Source organism: Pinus tabuliformis, chromosome 7, assembly GCF_031772625.1.
Source record: "Pinus tabuliformis cultivar Carrire ecotype Pingquan chromosome 7, CPIR1, whole genome shotgun sequence".
NCBI lineage: Eukaryota > Viridiplantae > Streptophyta > Pinopsida > Pinales > Pinaceae > Pinus > Pinus tabuliformis.
Window position 1 is genome coordinate 1,363,371,105 of NC_142293.1, and position 25,760 is coordinate 1,363,396,864.

General features: G+C 34.3%; 1 protein-coding gene across 1 annotated transcript; it reads left to right on the forward strand.

Moving 5' to 3' along the window:
- The first annotated feature begins 4,760 nt into the window (after positions 1-4,760).
- On the forward strand, positions 4,761-24,603 carry LOC149252657 (FRIGIDA-like protein 4b). Its single transcript, XM_089454224.1, has 5 exons — positions 4,761-4,922; positions 5,095-5,271; positions 22,608-23,064; positions 23,807-23,907; positions 24,025-24,603. Exons 1-5 carry the CDS (start codon positions 4,761-4,763, stop codon positions 24,601-24,603), a joined length of 1,476 nt encoding a protein of 491 aa, XP_089310350.1.
- Positions 24,604-25,760: the final 1,157 nt, after the last annotated feature.

Genomic DNA, 25,760 nt, shown 5'->3' on the forward strand with positions numbered 1-25,760 from the left:
GCAATTAGGGGGGATCCATGTCTTACCGTTGAATTGAGGAATGTCATAAGTTGATTGTCAACATTTGCAAGGTATGTGGTATGGAATGTTCATGTGTGAGATACATTGAGTTATTGTATTTCATTTTAATTTTTTCATAAAGGCTCATATTAATTTAGTATTCTTATATTAGGTGGGTGACATGCAAGGAGATCCACGAATGTGAAGTGCAAAAATGGAGGAACGAAATTGCAGAAATTGAATGTGTATTTGAGAAGGAGCTCCCTACAGGTTTCATGGACCTACAAGTCCATTTACTTATACACCTAGTTGATGACATTGAATTGGCGGGTGCCATATTGACGAGGTAATTGTTTTTCTTTGAGAGGTATATGAAAAATCTAAAAAGATATGTCCGAAAAAAGGCACATCCATAGGGTTACATGGCTGAAGGGTATGTATTGAATGAAGCATTTTTCTTCCTATGTGAATTCCTTGGTAGGGATTTCGAAGATGGGCCTCACTTATGAGATGAATAACAAACACTATATATTACTCATGGAGAAAAACCACAATCTAATGGTGTTCAAGTAGAAATTATAAGTAAAATCATGGTCATTGTGGTTGTTTTTATTGCGATCAATAATTTACTTTGAAATTTATTTTTCAAATTAACAACATGGCCTTTGGAGTTTCAAACAAGCATGTTGACATGTAATAGGCATAGACAAAAGTGCTATACTAGACAAGTTCATTTTGCACCACATGGACTTGTGAACAAATGGATTGATTTGTATGGTAAAAAGAGAAAAGAAGTGTTAGAAGCAAGGAGACAATTTAAGAGATCAAACCCAAGGAATACCTCATTTCCTATTGATCTACAAGGGGAATGGGGCAAAGATTGCACGCTAGAATGGGTTACTAAAGAAATTCAAAATCAAATAGAAGATGCAGGTATAGATTCAAACATAACTAAAGATGAAATAAACATGTCTAGAGGATGTGAAAGAAAGGTACCATTGGAATTTTACGAAATGTTGTCCCCTTACAGTTTTGACACTATTAACTATTTTAAGATTCGTCATTATATTTGTTTTAACCGAAATAAATGGTCTTTCACAAGCAAGGAAATATCCAACAATGTGGGTATATGGTCAACATTATCGTGTAGATGTAAAGAGAAAATCCTTTGATTGTGGCATCATGGTTGAATTCAAGCAATCCTATCAATCAAGCTCAAAAGATAAGAATATTATTGAAGGGAATCTAAAATAAGTTGGGAAAATGAAAGAAATTATTGAATTGGATTACCGCTCTTTTAAATGTTGTATTTTTAAGTGTAGATGGTACGAAGCATTCGAGAGGACATGAAGACATGATACCCATAGTGGATTGTTTTCTATAGACTCCTCAAAGTTTCTCCTGAAGGATAAGGAGCCTTAGGTTCTACCAATTCATTGTGAGAAAGTATTTCTTTAAATCAAAGAAGAAGCTGTAATGATCAATAATCTATTAATACATTGTTTATTGCGAATATATACATGCGTTTATTAATCAATAAAATTGTTATAACATGCATCTAATATATGTATGTACTCGTTCATGTGCAGGTATTTTCCTATGAAGATATTCTAAACCCAAAATGGATATTTGTCATACATTATGATCCAATATTAAGACATGTATTTGATGATGCATTAGTGGATACTGAGCAAAACAATGATGGCCAACAAAATGAGAGGGATGGATTAGAGAACATCGAATAAATTGACATCCATGATGACGTTGAAGATGGCTATGTTTAGGCACAAGAAGACAACAATATGGATGATATAAAAAAATGATGATCCAAATACATTTGGTAGCAATATGGATAGTCTACAGTCAGATTTCAATAATGATGAAGATGATGCAAGTCAAGACGAGGATCATGATAATATTAACTTCTTGAAAGATCATATGAACATTGGCAATGATACACTAGATGGAATTATTGTAGACAATTATGTTAATGACTAAGACTTCTAAATTTTCAGATTTATTTGTAATCCATATTTAAAAAATGATGATTCTCATAGCCTAAACTTTCAAATGCTTTCATATTATTTGTGTCAATATAAATTACCATTTGCAATATCGTTAAAGTGTTCAAGATATGGTATGAATTCTTGGCAGAAAAAATTAGGATTACTTGAATGCTTCTTCCATTCATTTTGTATCAACCTATGTTCGTGAAGACATAAAAGTTAATAAAATATTAATGCCCATATCTCATAATGATTTGAATAAGCAACTTTGTTAACTTCATTATTTTTATATTGTTTGAATATTAATGTTGGTCGACCCGATCTTACATTTAATTATTGATCTAGGTAGGCTTTAATTTTTACAAACTATTGCGTAACGTCTATGCTAAGGCAGATGATGACTAGTATAAAATAATATCAACCCAAAGTTGTTGCACATACACTCTCAACAATCAAAAATGTTGTTACACACTCCGAACAGATTCAATGTGAAGAAATACTGCATAATAAATACTCTATCATTCAACCACTCTCACAACCCCCCTGAAAACCATCATTCATTCAATCTACACAGCTAAAAGGAAGTGCAATCCAAACTATAACAACAAAGAAAATAATTCACGACGACACTAAACTGAGGGACTAATCCAAGGCTTAAACTATCACACCATCCAAAGCTTACTACAATTAATTAAATTACACACAAAATTAACTATAACAATAACAACAAACACATAAATGAGAAATATGTATGCATTCTGACATTCAACCACTCTCACAACACTCCTGAAAACCATCACTCGTTTAATCTACATACATAAAAGGAAGCGCAATCCAATTGTGACAACAAAGAAAATAATTCATTGCCACACTAAATAGAGGGACCGGTGCATGAATTAAGCTGACACACCATCCAAAGCTTACTGCAATTAATTAAATTACACACAAAATTAGTTTTAACAACTATAGTAATAACAATCACATAACTGACAAATAATTATGAAATTATGTATTCCACTCCAACTAACCAGTGATCCTTGCTACGAAGGAGGGCCCTTCCTCCTCAGCAGGGGTTGGTGCACTAAAAAGAATAAAAACTACCCAGAGGAAATTATTGAATGACAAAGTTGAGATTTGCATTAATAAAAGTATTAGGATTACATAGCTCTGGTGTTTCCCCTTTCCAATCCTATTCTCCAATTCTTCGCTCCAGCCCTCGTGGGCAAACAATCTTATATTTTATATATCTTAATTACATGAGAGATCATAACGAGAATTTTTCGATTCTCATGTTATCTTAAAATAAAATGATATTTTAACAATTACACAACGATTCCATGGAAGGGGTAAAATTATAACAAATTCCTTTAATTACATAAAAACTTACAAAATATATTAACCAAATGATGTGGACGCTCCACAAATATCTCCATGTGATGAGTTGTTTCTTTTTACTTTGACATGTTCCTAGATCTAGTCTAATTAGGAAAGGAAGCATGTGCTTAAGCAATTTTCTGTGTAACAACAACAACTCCTAGAACCTTAATTAATCCAAATCGGTAAAGGAATTGAATTGTAATCCTGTAACAACAAACTTCAACATACTATCCAAACCTGAAACAACCCATACATTAATTTTATGATAAAAAGCAACCTAAGAAAGTAGTTCTAATGTCAAATTATAAGTAGAATTTGACTAAGAAAGTGATAAATGAAAAATGACATATTTAGGTGAATAAGAGTTGTTGTAGTAATAAGATATGGCCCCATTAGTATTGTTATCACCCCAAGAAACTCTCCTAGGTTGTATATCAGAGATGCTCGGGAACATTGCAATCTCAACAAAAATGCTGGAAAATGGTGGATGAATGAAAGAAATGCTGCATATTCAAGCCAGATAACCATTTCTACTATGCTTGACCCCAGACATGGGTGAACACCCTCAGACTACAAGGCTTTAGACCACCAATTACTCACAGTTTAAGGAAAATGTGATGATGGAGAAGACTGACCACACCAGCAGATGCATAGGACCCTGTGATGGCCGGCTGCAACCAGTTAAAAGGTCTGTAAATCTATTTCCTAATGCACAGACAGGATGACATCTCTCTAGCATTAAAATGATAGAAACATGCATACAAATTCAATGATACATGCTAGATTCAATCACAGAGGTGGGATGACAGCCCCTCTAATGCTAAACATCAAAAACACATGAATAAATGCATAACAGGCACAGCTTGGAACAAAGAAGAAGTGGAAAGTGAGCAATTAACAGCAAAAGAAACTTTTATTAGCTGAAAATGAAGACCAGATGCTGCAGGTATCACAATAGTTACAGTCTCTAGAAGTTGAAGCTTACAACAAAATAAAATTCATCAACCTAATTACATCTTGTTTCTTGGTATATATCGAGTTTGTTTACAAAATTTCTCTACTGTGCTATATGAGGAAGGATAATAATGGGCCAACAACCATATTAATTCTTTGGAATGGGCCTCTGCTACACTCTACCTGCTTTAATTGATGATTTAGACATTCTTTGGCGTTCTGTGGTCCTTCTCGGGTATATGCAGTAAAATATAAATGAAACCCATAACCTTTCAATGATTTTAACTACTCGAGAGTGCTCCTTTCCTTCTCTGGCCATTCTGTCTTTTAAATGCGCTTGTTGAGGATTTCATTGTGCTGGGTACAGGATTCTGACCTCCTTCCTCCTTCGGGTACACAGGACAGGTTGTGGACATGGGCAGCATGGCGGAAGCATGGCTATGGTGGGGACAAAGCTCAACCGTTGGATCACGTGAATCAACGGCGGGGATTGCTTTGCAGGCGTTATCGGGAGACAAAATGATCGGAAGAACGTGGGCTGTTAGATCGTTGTCGGGTAGATTCGACGGCTATCAGGCGGAGGAGGTGATCGACTGTTAACGAGCGGGAGATGGGCGGTTTTACGGGCGGGTGGTATTCCCCGCACCGCCTTTCGGAGGTGGGCGGTTTCCGTAACGCGGGGCGCAATCCAGTGGAATTGTGACGCGTGGCCGACGCGACAGGCGGGAAACCTCTTTCCCCGCATGTTAACGAGCAGGCAACTCGCGCGATCGGGGGGAAGCGACTACTGTCCGATGGCACGACGGATGGTCAGATGGTGGGAAAACAAACGATGTTTAACGCGCGGGAAAAAGACTGTGACCGTTGGATCGCGACGATCAACGACTGCGATTGTGGCTGGGGTTATATGGGCGCGGAGTCATATGGTCGGGTCGTATGGTGGTTTTGAACTGCGTGCTCGGGGGCTGGAGGAAATATGGGATTAAACAGGGTTTAAATGGGTTATCGAGGTTTATAGTTGTTTAAACAAAAATGCCCGGGAACTGGGAAAAGAAGGGTTTAGGCGGGCTTTATAAAGGATTAGAGAAAAAAGAAATAATGGGTTAAGGGAGAATAAGGATAACGGAAGAGGAGGTGGAAACAGAGGTCTGGGGAGTTATAAGGGATAAGGCAAATGAAAGGGAAGGATAAAATAGACTGCTGCAAACCCTCTGCAACCCAAACCAGCACTGCCTGACCTGATTTTATCCATTAAATGTTGCAAACTATAGCAGAGCTAACAGGTATAAAAAAGATAAAAGAAATAGGAAAATAAGTAGGAAAATCGTGACAATTACGTGACCCAACATCTCCCCCAGCTTAAGCTTCTGCATGTCCTCATGTAGACTCATGTCACTAATGCCTGACATGGTGAGAGTGAAGTTGTGTGAGGTTGTATTTTCCTACCATGTCTTCACCTTTGACCCTGTATCCTCGAGATATAACAAATTCTTCCTCCAAAAACTTATCAATAATACTATAAGGATGTTGATACTAATAGGTGGGTAACCAAACAAGATGGAATTTGAATCTAAGTCCTATCCAACCTACACCACTCCTCTTAATATGATCAACATATTGATGAACTATGGAAAGTGCTTGCTCAAAATTCTGCTAACAATAGGGGTCTCCCTTCTTCAATTCTTGTCGGGAAAGATCCTATCTCAACTTGCTTCCTTCTAAGGTACCAATTATCATTCATTATATATTTCTGTGGCATCTCCGTAAAACTGATTCTTGATGGTCCATCAATAATGTCTTAGTGGTTGGAAATTGCCATATTTTATTGTATTTTTGTGCAACAACTTTAGCTGAACTAGGTTCTCCTTTGATAAGAAATTCTACCCATTATTCATTAGATGTTACAATATCATGGGCTTATTTCCTGCCTATGTGATTTTTCATAAAAGGAACAAAATCCGGAGTTTTACATCTCCAACATAGGGTGTTAGATTGAATGATTTGTCCCCAAATCAAGCGAGATCATGCAGGTAAAACTAGCACAACAAATGGTGTTCTAAGAAATTAGCACTTTGAAATGTTTCTAGGAAGTCTTGTATCTCCCTTCTCTTATATGGTCACTTTTCCTTTAGGGCTGTTAATTGGAAGAGATGATGTTTTTCTTACAAATATAAAGGATAAAAAGGAGAAGGAAGCCTACCACACAATAAGCCATTAATGATCTCCCAAATGAGATCATTTTCTTGCTATAATAACTTAACCTCTCCTTGCAGTTCCTTCACTTGTTTCATTGCTTGATTCCTCTCCTTTTGAAATTTCACAAATTCTGCAATTCTTGATTTTTCAGCCCACTCCTTCTTAAGCTTATTTACCATTTCCTCATGTTGCTTTAGGAAGCTGAATTCATCTTTAGGAAAGAACACTAATTTATCCCACTTCTCTAGTACCCTCATCAAATCTTCAAATTTAATGTGTGTTGTTTCAAATGCTATTTCAACATCCTCCTTTTGATCCCTTTTCTCCTCATGTTGCTCTATCTCAACTGCTAGTTCTTGTGTAAAAACGACACCATCAATACGTTCTCATGGTAAATCAATATTTTTATTTTTAGTTTTCTCTATTTTAATTACTGGTTCTTATGTAATAATGAAATCATAAACATGTTCTTGTGGATTAGCAGACTATTTTCTTCTTCCTGCTCTGCTTCGACTGTTGGTTCTTGTGTAACAAGAACATCATCAACAGATTCTTATGGAATAAAAATTCAAAATTGTTTGTCATGTTACCCCAATTTTGCTCCAACCGAAACAATAACAATCTCCATGATTTTAGCCTCCTCAAGTATTTGCTAGCAACCCTTACAATTTTTTTTTGAGATAGTAGATGATGTCATTTCTACAACCTCTGCGAACATATCCAATCTAGTTTCATTCTTAAAATGAAGTTGTTCTTTAACCAAGGAAAGTTGTTTTTTTTAACTCCTCATTTTCCTTTCTTAAATTTTCAATTTGAACAAGGGGGTCAATTTTCATCTTACCTAGTGAAGTAAAAACCTCTTGTTCTTCTGTATGCTCTTCTATTACTGGTCCTTTTGTCTCCTATTGTTTCTCTATTTCTTGTCCAGGATTTGGTGTAATAGCCAAGATTTTAGATGTAAAGGGGCCTTCTTCTGTAGACTTCTCCTGCTCTTCTTTGCACTGTTGCTCCTCAAACCCATAAGGTCTAGTTGTATTAGCACATTCTCCCTTAGTTGTAGCAGTAGGTTTTTGAGTCTCTTCTAGTATAACAACTACTCACACCCTTATCCCAAGGGTTCTTCCACCAATTTTCCTTTTCACTTTCCTTTTCTGTGTTATTACCTTTATTGATACTCCCCTGGTCCCTTAAGGGGTATTCACTTCCTTAGCTCCAATTTCAGGCACAACTGCTATTCCAGTAGTTTCTTCCTCCAACACTTCTTCTATAACTAGGCACCCACCTCGTCTTTCCTCTGATGGCTTACTAGACACCAACATAGGTTCTTCTATCCACATCTCCTTTCCTCGCGAGGTTGAACTAGGGTTCGTTCTAATGGAACTACACCTCTTAGGGTTCTGTTGACCAGTCATAGGAGGTGTATCATCCCGACTTTGCTTAGAGTCTGTGGTTGTCTTTCTCCTGGAAGATGTAGCAGTTTCATTAATAGGTGTTGTTTCAGCACTAGGTGTTGCTTCTGTACTTGGTGTTGTTATAATGCTAGGGACTGCTTCAGCACCTAGTGTTGCTTCAACACTCTCTTCATGCTCCTCATTCACACTAGCACAAGGTCTCACTATCAAAGCATTCCATGAGCTCCCTTATCTCTATAATGAATGCATGATGATTAATTTAATTAATGCATGATGATTAATTTAATGAGTGCATAACCCACGGGCCTTTGGATTGATGGTGAATGGGTGTACTGTTAAGGCACTCCTTGTGATAGGTCACCGGTTCAAATCCCCCGTGGGTGCTTAGGTAGTATTATATAGATTTTTTTTTTTTAATGAGTGCATGGTTAGTGACACAAGTTTTTGGATGTTTTTCCCCTTTCACAACCTCTTCCATGTGTTGTAATGACTTCAACAAGTAGTATGGTAAATTAATCAACTGCCTTGTCCTCAGGTGTGCCAACAATTGAAAGTGATAATTGAAAATAATCCCAAAACGACCCTCACAGGTAATGAATTTTTGGATGAAAATGGCTACATCTTCCCAAAGGTGAGGAAGAGATATTCTATCAAAACCCCTTTGCTTGGGTGTCAATTCTTCTCCCTCCTCTAAGAATATGGCCTCAGCTTCAGGATTGTTCACTTTCTTGGAGAACCACCATTCTCTTGTCCTAGGAAACCCTGTCACTTTTGCAATAAATTATTTTATAACAACAATTCTAAAGCCCTTGACCATAGAGTGTTGTTCAACTAAGGCTTGGGAAAGTTAAAAAGCGACAAATTCACTGAAACCTTGTAATTTTTCAAAATATCTCAGCCGTCCAGCCCTTCAAAAAATTCCAATGCTTCCAGATGTTGTAACAACACATTAATAGAGTTAGGTTCATGTCTGACTGTTGCTCCACCCATAGCTTCTCACAAGCACACTACTCAACAATGTTAGGAACCTGTTACACATATGCTTGCTTAGGGGAGAATACCAAGGTGTTGGAATTATCGACGATTACTTTTCCTTATTACTAATTCAAAACTTTTAAATCAAAAGGAGTTTTCAAATGATTGTACTAATCTCCAGATGTAACAATACAAATAATAATGAAAAAAAAGTAATAATGATGAAGGAATATTGACACTAACAATGACGTTTACATTAGTTTAATTGTAAAAGTAATGGTGTCAGAACGGTCTAATCATGTAGTATTATGGCAGGGTGAGGTATTTATTAATTGGACAAATAATTGGATTTCCTAGGTCCGGTTTGATTAGGAAATGAAGCATGTTCTTAAACAACTGTCTGTGTAACAAAAACAACTCGAAGAATCTTAATTAATCAAAATCAATAAAAGAAATGAAATGTAATCCTGTAACAACAAGCTTCGACAAACCATCGAAACCTGAAATAACCAACCATTAACCATTAAACTACCTAACTCATAAGCACCAAATCCCTTAGCTCTTGACACTTAATCCCTTAAACCCTAACCCATAATCCATTAACTCTTAATCCATGTACCCCAAATCCCTAAATCCCATAATCCTCAAAGCCCCTATCCACTTAACCCCCAACACCTCAATTAATTAACTATTTAGGCACATCTGACACTAAATCTAGGGCTAGAAAGGGAGCTAACCAAGGAGGTAATTTAGGTGCAAAAAAGGAGCTAAAACCAGTGCTATCATTGGCACTATTTCTCAGGAAATCGATGGTGCCATTTTCGACACTATTTCTGGCACTATTTTGTGGTGCTAATTTTGGCTCTACTTTCGGTGTTATTTCTGGTGCTATTATTGCCTAATGTAGCACCTAAATGTTTTGGTCGGAGAAAGCAATGCCAAAATTAGCACCATCCCAATAAATAGCGCCAAGTTTTTAAAAAATTTAGAGAAAAATACACTAAAACAATCCTTGGAAGCAAAAAAGGGAGCTAATCATAGGGATTTGTAATAGTGCATGTTAGGATGCACTAAACATAGGGATTGGGTGCAACAACTCGGTAATTATCTCTTTCTGTACATTTTTAACTTCATAATGCACCTTTGAGTTGTAACATATATATTTTATATTTTAATTATGTTCAAGTTATTAGACACATGACATTATGCTTTTTTCACTTTTTTTATAGGTGCATTTGTTTCCATCTATGTGGGCATATGGACATCATTTCCGCACGGAGGATGCCGATGATTGACGCATGACACAAGACTATGGAGTGGAAGTCAAGTTCGACCAATTTAGTCGTGCCAGCCACCATGATCAAAATCTAATACATGGGACGTTAGGTTATGTCTTAAAGATACAAGAGATCATTGAAGTAGACTTCTCTTCATTCCAGTGTGTTATTTTTAGGTGCAAGTGGTGGGGAACCTTTGATTAGAATAATTTAAAGGAAGATCGCGATAGTGGGATGATATGTATCAACTCTAGAAGGATGTGGCATGAAGCTAGGGAGCCTTATGTTTCCCCAAACACTGCAAACAAGTATTTTTTTTTACCCAGATGTGTTGGATAGGGATTGGTGGTTTATATTAAGACACGAGCCTAGATCAAAATATATTTTTGAGAACAACAACATTATCATGCCAAGGGAGGAAGATAATTAGGGTGTTGACAATGAAGAGTGATATGTACTTGTGTTATTTCATCATTTATACTATTTTTGTATGTTTTTGTTTTCTTTATTTCCCTAATTATATTATTTTTTATTCATCTTGTTGGCATTTTATATAATTGGTAAGATTCACAAAAGTTTTTACAAGCTTTTTTTCTTTTACACTTAAAACTAAATATTTCCAATTATGTAATTTATAATTTAAAAATTAAAATTTTACAATGTTTATTTAATTCTAAGTTTGTGATAAGTTTAATTTAGATTTTGTGATAATTTTATTTTTAACTGAGTTGTTTGTTAGTTTACATACTTTTATCATTGCTTTTGGAAATATTTAAATTATTCCCCCATTGTTGACTAAAACCACAATGAATGAAGTAATTTAAAAATTTGATAGCAATCAACTTATGAAATCATCACAAAAACAACAAATATAGGAAGATTTGCATTCATAAAATTTTAGGGCCAATAGAATGTTTATGATTGGAGATCACAATTTTTTTATAATAACAATTTTTAGGGTAGAAGAGTCTATTCAAAAAGGGTAAATAGTATAATGGAAAATAACATTTATTCATATGTAATTATTTTTTTGAAAAAGAATTTGGTTAGAATGAATATGTATGAACTATCTATATAATAGAAAATATTTGTGGTAATTTTACAGTTATAGTTTCAACCATATTAAATTTTGTAATTTATAAAAATATCTTTGCATTTTTTTATTTAAAGTAAGTGTTTTGGTATGTAATTTCATATACAAAATTTTGATATGAGTTCACCAATATATATTCTATAATAAATATATATATCATTTCATAAAAATAAGCATCATGATGATAACCATCTAACAAACATAAACATCATCTAAAATACACATTCAAATTCACTAACATCATTTAATTATATACACCTCTAACACACAAATCTAATCATTTAATAGGACATCATCATCATGATCACATCTAACAATATCTCATGCTAATAGAACCCATGTTAATTATATTATTTTTTATTTGTCTTGTTGGAATTTTATATAATTAGTAAGATATTAAATTTAAATTTAAGTTGGTAAGACTTGCTATAAATATTAAATTTAAATTGCTTGAAACTCTCATAACTTTAGTCATAAATTAAATTTTATTATAAAAAAGTCTGACTTAAGTTTTTTAAATTTAATAATAGATTGAATTTTATAAACTAGCCTAAATCCATAGATCTTCACGTTAAAAGATGTTTTCATATCAAGAAATTTGATCCCTCTGAGCGCTTGGTAGATCTAGGCTGGTTTAATTATTAATTATAAATATAAATGTAAATATAGTTATTAATTTTCTGTTTTTTATTTTATTTTTACCAAGTCAAAACGTTAAAGATTGCAACATCTCTATGGTACCAGGATAAAATGTTTACATAGTTGTTAAGTTTACTTATTAACCTAAATATAAAAATTGAATTGTGTGAGGGGAAATCTTGGATAAAATATAATATTACAATATTATATGTTACTCAATATTTATTACCACCCCTACCCAATAAAAAGTGGCCATGGGTGGAGGGAAATACTAATTAAAATGTAATATTATTACATTTTACTCAATATTTCTTGACATCTACTAGTTTTATAGTTTAGTTTGTTTACTTTCAAACTTCAAATATAAATAAAAATTACAATAAGAAGTGGGTAAAATGAATATTATAATATTATATTTTACCCAATATAACTTAGTAAAAAATAGATGGAGATAGGCAAAAATATTAGATAAAATATAATAATTACATTTTTCCTAATATTTTCCCCATCTTCGACTATATCAATAATTTTTTTTTTTTTTTACCTTTACAGGCTACATGGATTCCATGCCATCATTTTCTATAGCTAATTATGTATCTAAATATAACATCAAATTAAGATGGATCTAGGCTAGTTTAATTTCTCTCTTAAATAAGTTATATTCCAGATGAATACCATGGGTCAATACCATGGATTCTTAAAACTATAGGTCAATACGATGGGTCATTTTTTATTTGTATATATCCGTCGTACTAAAAAGTAATTTTATTTTTTTATAATTTCAATTACTTCATCTCAATATATAAAATGTAAAATAAAGGTGAAAATTGAAGTATTTTATTTAGGCTGGTTTAGTTATTAATTATAAATATAAATGTACATATAGTTATTAATTTTTTTTTTTTTACCAAGTCAAAATGTTAAAGATTACAACATATCTACTGTAAAACACTTACATAGTTGTTAAGTTTACTTATGAACCTCAAATATAAAGAAGAATTTTAATAAAAATTGAATTGTGTGAAGGGAAATCTTGGATAAAATACAATATTACAATATTATATATTACCCAATATTTATTACCACCCCCACTCAATAAAAAGTTGCCATGGTTGGAGGGAAATACCAATTAAAATGTAATATTATTACATTTTACTCAATATTTCTCAACCACTGCTAATTTTATAGTTTATTTTGTTTACTTTCAAACTTCAAATATATATAAAAATTACAATAAGTGAGTAAAATGAATATTATAATATTATATTATACCCAATATAACCTAGTAAAAAATAGATGTAGATATGCAAAAATATTAGAAAGAAAGAAATTATTTCAACATACCCAATATAACCTAGTAAAAAATAGATGTAGATATGCAAAAATATTAGAAAGAAAGAAATTATTTCAACATTTTTTCGTAATATTTTCCCACCTCCGACCATATCTAGACAAATGACCACTATTAATATATTGAATTTTATTTATTTATTTATTTATTTTTTAATTTTTTTTACCTTTACAGGCTACATGGATTTGATGCTATCATTTTCTATAGTTAATTATGTATCTAAATATAACATCAAATTAAGATAGATCTAAGCTAGTTTAATTTCCCTCTAAAATAAGTTTATTCCACATCAATACCATGTGTCAATACCATGGATTCTTAAAACTATAGGTGATACCATGGGTCATTTTTTATTTTTATATATTCCTCATATTAAAAAGTAATTTTATATTTCTATAATTTCAATTACTTTATCTCACTATATAAAGTCTTAAAATAAAGGTGAAAATTGAAGTATTTTATTTATGGTCAACATTGATTTTTAAAGTAACTTTATTAATTTTTTTTTTTTAACTTAAAAGATTTTTTATTTTTTATTTTTAAATAAATATTATTAATAATAGTTTATTGATTCCTTTTTCTTATTATAGAAATTTAAAAAAAAGTTAGAATTAAAATTTAAAAATACATATTAATTTAAAAAATATATTTTAAATAATAATTATAATTAATACATATTTTTTTAATGATGCTTTATTCATAATTATTATTAATAAGTAAACTTTAATTTATAAATTTTATAAAATCAAATTAATTGTAATGTTATTTTTATTATCTAATATTTTATCAATGTTTTTTTTTAATTATAATTGATTTTATAGACTAATCAGTTATATATTTTAATTTTATTATAAATGTTTTGAAAATTTTATTTAATGATTACATATTGCAATATACGTTTTGAAAATTAATTGCAAAGATTAATTACATATTTTCTAACTCTTGTATTATAATTATATGTCACAACTTTATGATTTCTATGCTTGACTATGACTAAAAATGTAGTTTTTTGTTTTCAGTTTGTCAAGTTGTTTGTGTTCCTACAAGCTTGACCTCTGGCTTGAGAAACCGTGACTCAGGGGCATCTAAGCCGTCAAAGTCACCCGATGATCGCACCTGACCTGGCCAGAAACTGCGACCTAGGGGCATTTAAGCCGTCAAAGTCACCCGAGGATCGCACTTGGCTTGGGCCACACCAGCCCTAAGCTGACTTGATTTTAGCATGTTTCCTCTCCCTATCACGGGCGCAACAACCTCTGTGAGGTTTGATCCTAGGTTGCCTTGCTAACGAGGCCCATCCTCAACTAGTTGTGCTAGTGGGACTTACGACTAAAAATGTGATTTTTTTTAGAGGTTTGTACAATTTAATTGTGTGTAAAATTGATTTTGTTTTGTAGTGACTATTTTTTAGACATGTTTTATAAGCATTTTTATTTTTATTTTTTATTTTATTTCTGTGTTTTCTATATGTAGGGACTATGTTGCTCACAACCCTTGTTTGAATAAGAATTTAGTTAGAATGAATATGTATGAACTATCTATGCAATAGAAAATATTTATGGACTATCTTTTCATTTTTTATTTAAAGTAAGTCATTTTGCACGTAATTTTGTATATAAAATTTTGATATAAGTTCACCAATACATAATTTATAATAAATATCATTTCATAAAAATAAACATCATGATGATAACCATCTAACAAAAATAAACATCATCTAAAATACACATTCAAATTCGCTAACATCATCTAATTATATGCACCTCTAACACATATAAACATCATTAGCTAGCACACAAATCTAATAATCTAACAGGGCATCATCATCGTGATCACATCTAACAAAACACAAGCATTGTCTAACATCATCACCACACACATCCTCAAATATACATCTCATGTCAAATAACTGCTATAGCACACACATCTATCTGCAAGCACATTAAATGAATATATCTAACATGACCTAACAATATCCACATCAACACCAACACCAACATATAAATTAATTACATCAACATGAAGAGGAAAAATACACTATATATATATATATAAACAAGTCGTGAGGTGAAGGAGGAGGAGGTGGAGTACCACCAGAAGGATCACCACCCTAATCATCATCCGATGGGGTAGTATTGGGCGAAGATTATGTATTTGCATGGCCACCCCTCATCACTGCCAGTATCCTAGTAGCTCCAACGATATGATGCATAAGACTCATCATATCGCGTGACAAGTTCCTCTAGAGCTCCAAGAGCCTAGGATCTGCCCTTTTGTCTTGAGTCGTCATAAGGAAAAATCCCTCCTCAACCAAAAGTCTAGAGAGTTGGTCGTGCAACTCCATCCTAAATCTAATATCAGGCCTATGCAGCAGCATGCTTGCGAGTATCTTCATATGAGGATGTCCTCACCCCCAATGACCTTGACCATCTCCTCATCTGCATCCAGTGAGGGAGGAGGCATGTCCCCAATGAGATGTGTCAATATCTACAAACTATATAGTACACACCAATAATTAGACAATCGCATTAAATAATTCAATAAAACAAGTTAAAGAACGTGTTAGAATAAATTTTATTCTAATTAATTAAGATGATAAAATGAAACTATTTTAATTTAAATAAAAGGATAATATTACCTCTATCATCTTCTGGCTCATCTTATGTGAAGATAATGTTGGGACACTGTCCCCAATCCATCCATGTGTAAGGAAAAGACACCATGACGAACATGTGGTCTATCTGACTGGCTAGTAGCTCCACTACATCGGTGGAAATCCTACCTGGATACCTTGGTTGGCCCCTCTTAAGCATCATCTCACCCCACATGTGCATCTGTACCTCAGTCATCACCCTAGGAGGGCGACGGTCGAAAGTATGCCTCGTGTTTGTAAATCTCTCAAAAAATAAACAAAACAAATCTGAAGAAAAAGGGAAGTTCGAACTCCCATGTATCATAACACGACATCTATATAAAGCTACACAAAAATGCTGCAAAAAAATGGCAGAACATCTAATACATTGTGGCCTTTGCATCAAAGAATCAACATAAAACAAAAGAGGGCAACTAATGCACTGCCCATCACTGGTAGAGTGTGCAATGGTAGTCACTAATAGTGAGAGGCACCTAACCTCCTCTGCACCAAAATGAAGAGATTCGTAGTTGTCCACCAGACACCTAGAAATCCGCTGGAGAAACTACATGATCCCCAACATATATCTAAGAGTAGATAATATAACTCTTTGTTGTAACATCGAGGGGGGCTGTAACATCAAGGGGGACATCAGGGAACTGGGGAAAATGATTTGATCTCCTAGATAAGCCAGTGATAAAATATATGTCCTCCTTAGTGGGTTGGTACCACATGTTAGGACCAACATGGAAAGCCTGCTGGTGGACATCCCACCAATGGATCAACTGTACCAACAATCCCGAGTGCCCCTTCAGGAATGTAACCTCCTCATGGTACTTAATGAGGCCTATATTCCTCAAGAGGCCTTGGGTCATTGCAGTAATAGGGCGAGGGTACAAATATCTCTCCCTCTCCCGTGCTTGCCACTATCGTACCACATTGTATTGGTCAACCCTTTATTCCTACTGTTGCTGCTTCTCTCTCCATTGATACATTGCATGATTGGCATATAAAATACATCAACCTCATACATAAAACATATTTTTTTTATTAAATGAAAAATGTGTTTGTAAATATGGACGTATAACTTTCACGAAATAAAAAAAAATTCAACCTTAGTGTGCCAAAAAAAGAGGAATGCACCAGACATGGTGCGTACATCAACTTGAAACACTGCTTTCAGTGCACATACATACATGACATTAGTTATTTTTATGTTTCAATGCGGTGCATTGACATCACATTTCGCATCGATGCATTAATTTTACGTTGACACACCGCACTGGGATGCTTAGGTTAACAAACATACTTAGCTATAAATTTTTAATATTATATGGTGTCTTTAGTAAAAATAAATGCATCGAGAAGTTACTTTAACCAGAAGCACTGCCAAAAAAAAAAAAAAAATTCACGACGGTGCGTCATGGAAATTCACAACCCAGTGCATTTCAAAAGCATTGCAAAATATTAAAAATTACGACGTGTTAACATTACACACTGATTTGAGGTGCACCTTGTAAATTTATAGGGTGCACCATGGACGGTGCGAGCTGAACCTCTTGAACGCACCACGTTGAAAAAAATAATTTAAAAGCAATGATTTTTTTTACTTAATTTTCAATTCTACTACGCTAAAAATTTAAGTTAGCGAGAAACATAGACATTACTTAGACATTTGCTCGTCGGGGAGGCTTGGTTCGACTATTTAACAAAATTCAAAAGGCACACAATGAGCAACAGAGGAAACGATGGAAAGCAAGGGAAGCATCGATGGGAGGGCACTTCACAGAGGCACAAGTAGCACTGATGCTTGAGAGCCCTACAACATTGCAAATGGTAAAATTAATTTTACGACTGGTAAGTCTTTTTATTTAACCCTATTACGGTGCACTCGAGTACCCAATGCACCGGTGCAGATTATGTATGAAGTACACTGCCATTTTTAAAATTAAAAACCCTATCATGGTGCACCATGCTATTTATGCCTTGGGCTGTTTCAAAACATGAATAACACCGATGCTTCATGGGGCTATAACACGGAAATGGTGAAAATGCATTTTACGAGCGATATTTTTTAACTTTAACCCTTGTCCAGTGCTATCGAGTAGTATACGCACCGATGCTTTGGATTCACCTAACACACTGCTATTTTTAAATTAAAACCCTGCAATGGTGCACCATGATAAGTATGCACCAGGGCATTCAGAATATGTCATAGCATTAAGGCTTTGTGGGATTATAGCACCGAAATGGTGAAAATGAATTTTGCGACCAATTTTTTTTTTTTAAATTTAACACTAGTTTTGTGCTATCGAGTGGTATATGCACCGGTGCTCCAGAGTTACTTAGTGCACCGTTATTTTTTATTTTTAAAAAAATAACCCTCGAACAATGCACCATTATCTATTAAGAACTAGGACGTACAATTCTATTAATGGAACCGATGCTTATTATATGAGAAGCGAACCAATTTTTTTTAAATTAAAAACCTTACCACGGTGCAACATGTTTTTTACGCATTGGGGATTTCGTAAAAAGGGAAAGCACCGGTGCATTATGTGAGTGTAGTACCAAAATGGTGAAAGGGAATTTTACGACCAACATTTTTTTTTTAAATTTAACACTTGTCTGGTGCTGTCAAATAGTATATGAACCAGTGCACCTTATATACATAGTGCACCATTGTTTTTATTTGTATAAAAAATAACCCTGCAACGATGCACCATTTTCTATTAAGCATTAGGGCCTCTAGTTCAATTAACGACACCAACGCGTATAATATATGAAGCACACCACTATTTTTAAATTAAAAACCCCACAATGGTACACCATATTGTTTATGCACCAGGGCATTCGTATATGAGTTTAGTACCAAGGAATCGTGAGAGTATAGCACCAACATTTTTTTAAATTTAACCATTTTCCGATGCAATTGAGTAGTATACTCATTGGTGCACCTTATTTACTTAGCGTATCATTATTTTTTACTTTTCTAAAAAATAAGTCTGCTAGGTAGCATTATATGCAATTAAGCACCAATACATCTAGTTATAGTAACACATAGGTGCATTAGTGTATTATACACACACCATTAAAAAACATTCGCTAAAACATCCACCCACCCAACTCCACTAGTGACCTCCGCTACAAATTAATTTTTGGGCTATTTTTATACGGCCTTCTGCAAAAAATTCCGTGAGAGGGTCTTTTCCTTGTAGTGAGAAATGCCTTGGACGAAAAAAATTTGGGTGTTCACCCATTACACACTGGCTCCTTCATTAAAATTCAATACCATTTAATCCATCTCCATTCTTTTTATCCATACAGTCTCTCTCTTGACTTCTTAACTTTTATCGATCCATACTTTGACCTGAAATTTCCAACCATGTGATCTATTATCAAATTTATATATCATTCAACAATCTCATCAATTTTCAACCAATTTCATCCGCTAAATCTCACAACTTTCTTGACCATGCAAAAAACTTGACCATAACAAATTTCATTTCATTACCATAACATTCACATAACTTGACATGCTCCTGTCGATTCAAGTACCACACTCCACTTTTCACAAGCTTCATATTATGTTGACTCCATACTTCACTACTTTACACAAGATTTTCTCCACTCCAACAAAACAACTACACACCCACTTTATTGACTCACTGCTCATCTGTCACTAGTGCATGTGAGTGTAATAACTGTGTACAACAGGAGTAATCCTCATGTGGAAAATCATCATTTCCATTGCCATCTTCCTTGCACCAATTTTATTCGAGTCTCTTTCCTCCAAACTCCTTGTGTTAGGATCATAGAGCACCGAGAGAGATGATGGTGTCTAAAGACACAATTGTTTGATCTCACTGACCAACAATATGATTTAACAATAATTTTTCTAGCCTTTAAATATGATTCCTTCAGAGATAATACCATGGGAAAGACCATGGGTGCCCATAAACCTAGAGCCTAAAACCACGAGTAACTTGATCGAGTCAAGTTTACTAGATCCACCCTAACATAAAATGCATGGTGTTCAAATTTTATTTATCCTCACTATCGTACATGGTTAATTACTAATATAAAATTAAAAAGAGAATGGAAAAGTTGAAATAAGAAAGACAAGTTCTACTTAGTCTATTCATTCATGTAATACGACCAGAGAAAAAAATATTCTTTCATTTTTAAAACCAAACTTGTTAGTATTTGGAACTTGACATTAACTAGCAATTGCACCGAGAGGTGCAAAGGAACACCGAAATCTCAAGAAGCCAAGAAAGGAAACAAAGGGGAAAAAATTGAAGTGCCGACCATGGCGGAATCCATATCATCATGGGACCTTCAACAATCACTAAATTAACTGCAATGATGGTCATACCAATCTATGGACACAATCTCTGTTATCAATGTTGAAAACAAGCTCCACCCCCAACTAGCAAAACATTAGGAAAAACAACCTTAATCCAATTCTATTTCAGATGCACTATCTAATAATAACAACATGAACAACAAAATAGAAACCATAGAAGCAACAAAGTAGGTAGAAAACGTTTTCTCACACTCATATACCAACTTGAGATCATAAACAAATAGGGGATTGAATGGAACAAGAAAACCAAACCGAAAACCTGTAGTAAAATGAGACAAACAACACTAAATAAGTGCATTGAGGATGAACCAAAAGTGCACTATAGAGAGAAGATGCCCAATCATGAGTGTGCTACACATGAAATGCACAAAACTACAAATGAACACCAAAAATGTAGTGCATGCAGGGTTAAAAACACTTGTGATAGAAAGCCTTAGCTCAATAATAAAAATAAAATAAAAACAAAAGATTAACATATGATGTTTGAGTAACGGGGCATCCTCTCAAGTAGGGTTATGGGCCCACATAAGTAGGGTGCACACCCCAAGATGATTATGGAGTCTATATATCAAAGTTGATTAGGTAGACTTTAACAACAACCTAGTAATACAATAAAAGATCATGTTAATGACACAATACAAGTTAGCAGTAGCCAAATGTGAAGATTACACCATTCTCAACAAAAATGAACACAATAAAAAATGGAAATTTATAAATATTATTGTTTTGCTGAAATATATGATTCCATTATTTATATTCTCAGCAACAAAAAATCACATAAGTACGCAACAAAAATCACATAAGTACGCAACCGTAGCAAATAACAAAAATAATCATATTAATTGAAGCATAATAAGAAATGGATCAATACACAACATATAAGCCAGATTTTGAAAATCTACAACTGGGAAAATTAATAAGACCGTCTAGGTTGAAAAGAAAGTATAGCATTAAGAGGGCTCATGCAACATGACAATAATCATCCTAACCAATGGGCCAAACCCAATTGTGTTGACCTAACGTGGCCGCAACAACATTAGGCTATGAGATGAAAAGAATGTGATACATATGGAAGTGGACCATATGGAAAATTGTGCCTAACCGCCTTCTTATGTTGGAAATCAAATAAACTGGAACTATCCCTTCCTTTCATGCCGTGAAACCTAGTTGAATTGTGTGAAAACTCCTTTGGGGAAATCAAATAAACTGGAACTATCCCTTCCTTTCATGCCGTGAAACCTAGTTGAATTGTGTGAAAACTCCTTTCGGGAAATCACTGGCCCACGTGGTTGTATTTATGGAAACATGCTTGATGTTAGTTTCGTATTAACCACCGCGCTTCTTTCGTTTCATTCATATATGACAATAACTAACGTTCTAGTAATAAGGTAGTTGCATAAATAATCTATGATGCTAAATGGTTATATAAATGGGTATGTAATTTAATGACCATTAGAGTATGTCATAATTAAAATGATGACCTATTCTAATTTTTAAAATAGTAATAAGCTAGATAAATTAATTAAAATTTTAACTAGCATTTGCACCAAATGTTGCAAAGGAAACGCCATAAGGCATAAATTGAGGAACAATTCCGACATGGGAATGGGAAAATGTACATAAGATGCAGATATATAGCATAAATGAGATTCTAAAGATGTATAAATTGAAGTTTATTTAGGGTGCTTAAGTCTATATTTTTTTTTAATTATTGAATTAATATTGCATATAAATCTCATAAAATTCAACCAACTTATAATTGAGGGCTCTAATCTCTAAGTTTGACTTTGGGTCATTAACATGGTAATGCACTGTCTCAACCACTAAACCACATAACAACAAACAAAAGACTACAAAATGTTACGATCATTACTATAGTAAACCCAATGACTCTACACACAATAATTTATTCTTTACTCGAAGAGAATATTGCTTAACCATATCCACAAAAAGATTGCAAGGTGGAAAGCATTATGCAGAACAGAATCTCTGTTATTATAACTTGTAAGTTGTAGCATTATTGTCAGACTTCACGAATTAGCCTCCAAATGCTTGCTTCATCCACAGACCAATGAATTACCTTTTATAAATATTTTGTTTGAGCATTGGAACTCAATAACATTTACAAAATTATAAAAAGTTTAGCTCCAATCAATTTCTTTTCTTTTCTTTTTCTTTTTCTGATTTCCACTTATTATTGTTATATAAATATCTAAACTCATTTTACAATACTTTAAAAATAGAATTTTTCAGATATTATAATCCCTAAATCCTTTCTTCCCATTCTTAATGACTTTTGCAATTGGAAATAGGGCTTTGCAATTAGGTTCCCTCTGCATTAAACTCTGCAACTGACCCACCACGGTTAGTGTTGGAGTCCTTGGAGGGGTTTTATTCTCTTGAACAAAAGTCAAGTGACAAGAAAGAGTTTGGGCTCCCGGCTCTACGTCGGGCCTGTACATTATTACTGGAATCTCTTGTACCTGTTTTGGCAGATCCTATTTTGGGTGTTGAACATCCAGTTCTGCCCTTAAATATAAAGGAGCAAGCCAAAAGTATTGCACATGAATGGAAGTCGAAGATAAACCTTGAAGGAGATGTTGCCAATGGCAATTCGTTGGAGGCTCAGGCCTTCTTGCAACTTCTAGCTACTTTTGGAATTGCGTCAGAGTTTGATAAAGATGACTTATGCAAGCTTGTTCTTGCATTTGCACGGTGCAGGCAGACACCTGAACTCTGTCGTTCCCTTGGACTTGAATCAAAAATGCCATCTTGGTTGGCTGGTGTTCTGTAATGTTAGCCTCAGTGGCTAGGCTAGCAAAATTTCCATCCATTTTGGTAGATAGGCTTTTTGTTGTTTTTCTGGCATTCATGGCTAGCTTGGTTTTTTTGAGGGACTGGTGGATTTTATCAGTATACTTGGTTGTGGCTGATTGAGTTGAAGATAAATTTTGGTAATCCTCGCTGTAGTAAACCTTCCCAACGTTTTTTGTTTAGTCCAGTGAACGGGTTTCTAAGTTGACGGGGTTGGTAGTCTTTTCTTTAGATCTCAACATTTCATATGCAAGGCAGATACTGAGTGGCCTCTACTAGGTAGACATCTTTTTATGAGGTAGAAAGTTGTATGTAAGTTATTTTGTTGATATTAATAAAGGCACCTGAAGATGATCAACTATGGTAAAGTGTCATAAGGCCTTTCATAAGTGGGGAACTGTTTACTTACGAATGGTCTCAAGCTAGCATAGCTGTTATCTTTATTGACAAATCCGTTGAAGTTGTCTTTATTGTTTTTTCTTTCACAGTAAACTGTCTTTTGGTATTTCAAATGTTTGTGACATATTCAGATTAACTGAAAATTTTGTGACAATTTCATGCAGATGTTGTAGAAACCCTGGTCAATAGTGGAAAAAAAATTGAGGTAGTCAACTTTGTTCATGCATTTGGGCTGACAGAGAAGTATGCACCTGTTCCTTTGTTGAAAACAAATTGAGGTAGTCAACTTTGCTCATGCATTTGGGCTGACAGAGAAGTTTGCACCTGTTCCTTTGTTGAAGGAATATCTGAAAGATGCTAAGAAAGCTTCTCAGGCAAGTTTAAAAAGCGGGAATAACTCTACTATTGCACAAGTACGATTGTATTACTGTTATACAAAATTTCTTGTTATGTGATGATCATTTTGGCTTAGTATTGTTGGTTATATCAGAAGTTCCTTTTTTCACCGATATTTTTATTTGCTGCTACAGAATGAAGTAAATGCAAAAGAGATTTCTACTTACAGAGCTGTTATAAAGTGCATTAAGGACCACAAACTTGAATCGCAGTTCTCACTAGATCCTCTTCAAAAACGTGTAGCTCAGCTAGAGAAAGCCAAGGCTGACAGAAAAAGGTCTGCAGATGCTGTTAAGTCTCAACCTAAGCATCCTCGCGCCAATGGAGGAAATGCTGGTGTATATATGCCTCCGTTAAGTGCAGATGAAAGAACTCCAACTCTTTATGCTTCTTCCAATGGTGTAGATAGAAGCTTTTATAGGTCTTTGGATATAGTACAATATTCTGGTGCAGCTCCAGGTGTTACATCCTACAACCTACAGGGCCAAAATGCATATGACAGATCAAACCAAGGATTATATGGAGCAGGCTATGGTGTTGGAAATAGGACTCCAGTCTCGCTCTCAAGGCCATATATGTATCCATCAGATAACATGGGGCCTTCGTTGTTGGGTTCCGATTCTTACAATTCCTCTACTAATTACAACAACCATCACTTTGGCAGTAGACTGCCTGCCCCTCCTCCAGCTTATCAGTCTTCTTTTATACATTAGGTAGGTATGGTGCTTATCTTACCGTGGTCAAGCAAGTTCTGATCTTATCAAGCCCCATAAAACCTTTTCTATTGGATGTGGCTGGTAGTAAGCACTTAGCTTTGAAGAGGTTTTTTGACTTTGTTTCTGTAAATCTAAAAGATTGGCAAAGTTCATTTGGCAGCTTTTCACAATTTTCAGTGGTGTTTTCTTCTATTAAGGAATCTTCTATTAAGGAATTTTATTTTTGTATGGTATTGAGTGCTTCATCACATTCCCAGGTTACTATATATTGTAGTGTTTACAGTTCAAAGATGATTCTATGCATAATTTTGGTATTTTTTTATTTGTTTGACAAATCAGAGAGGATCAATCTGTCTCTTTGTGGAAGATTAAAATTTGGTGAATAATATATCATTTGTGATCTTCTTCGGAGCTCATAACACAAGACTTTCAATTGCATTGTATGCCGAGGGCTGGTCTTGTGTTGAATATGATTTAATTGTCCACTTGCACGTTACCTCATTGGTACCTGTTTACTCTACGCCTATGAAGCGAATCATATTTTATTTTGATTAGTCCAATTGTAAGGCTATTTTTGAAACTAGACCCTGCCCCTCTTAAGCTGGACCCTGCCCCTCTTAAGCTGCTGCATGATTTAAATCCCCCTTTTTGAGCAGAAATGATTTGTAGTGCTAGTGGTATAGTTGTTATACCCTGCATTAATATTTTTGTGTTCTCTGTAACGAGGAAAAAGCACATTGGAGTTATATGTCCCATCTAGAACTAGCAATTGTCTCAAAAGGTACAAAGAGAGGTCGGTAGGATTATTAAATTAGAATTGTTGAATTTCTCTAGAAGAGATGTTGGTTCAAGCCTACAAGGAGCAAAGAGATTTGATGTTTGGAGTTCTATTATTTTTAGACACCATATTTCTTTAAATACAACTTAATTTTAGAAAAAGTTCAACCGCAATGCAGTTCTGCCATGCAGACATACACTTAAATCGCTATTGGGCTTATGATATTGACAAATTCAAAGTAAACTGGTATACAAGAGAATGTACCAAGCTAAACCATAAGTTACACATCTTCAGACCTAAAAAAGTACATAACAATGGTTTGGCATATCAATAGCGATATCATAATTGCTTTTCCTTCCACATACATACAATTGCT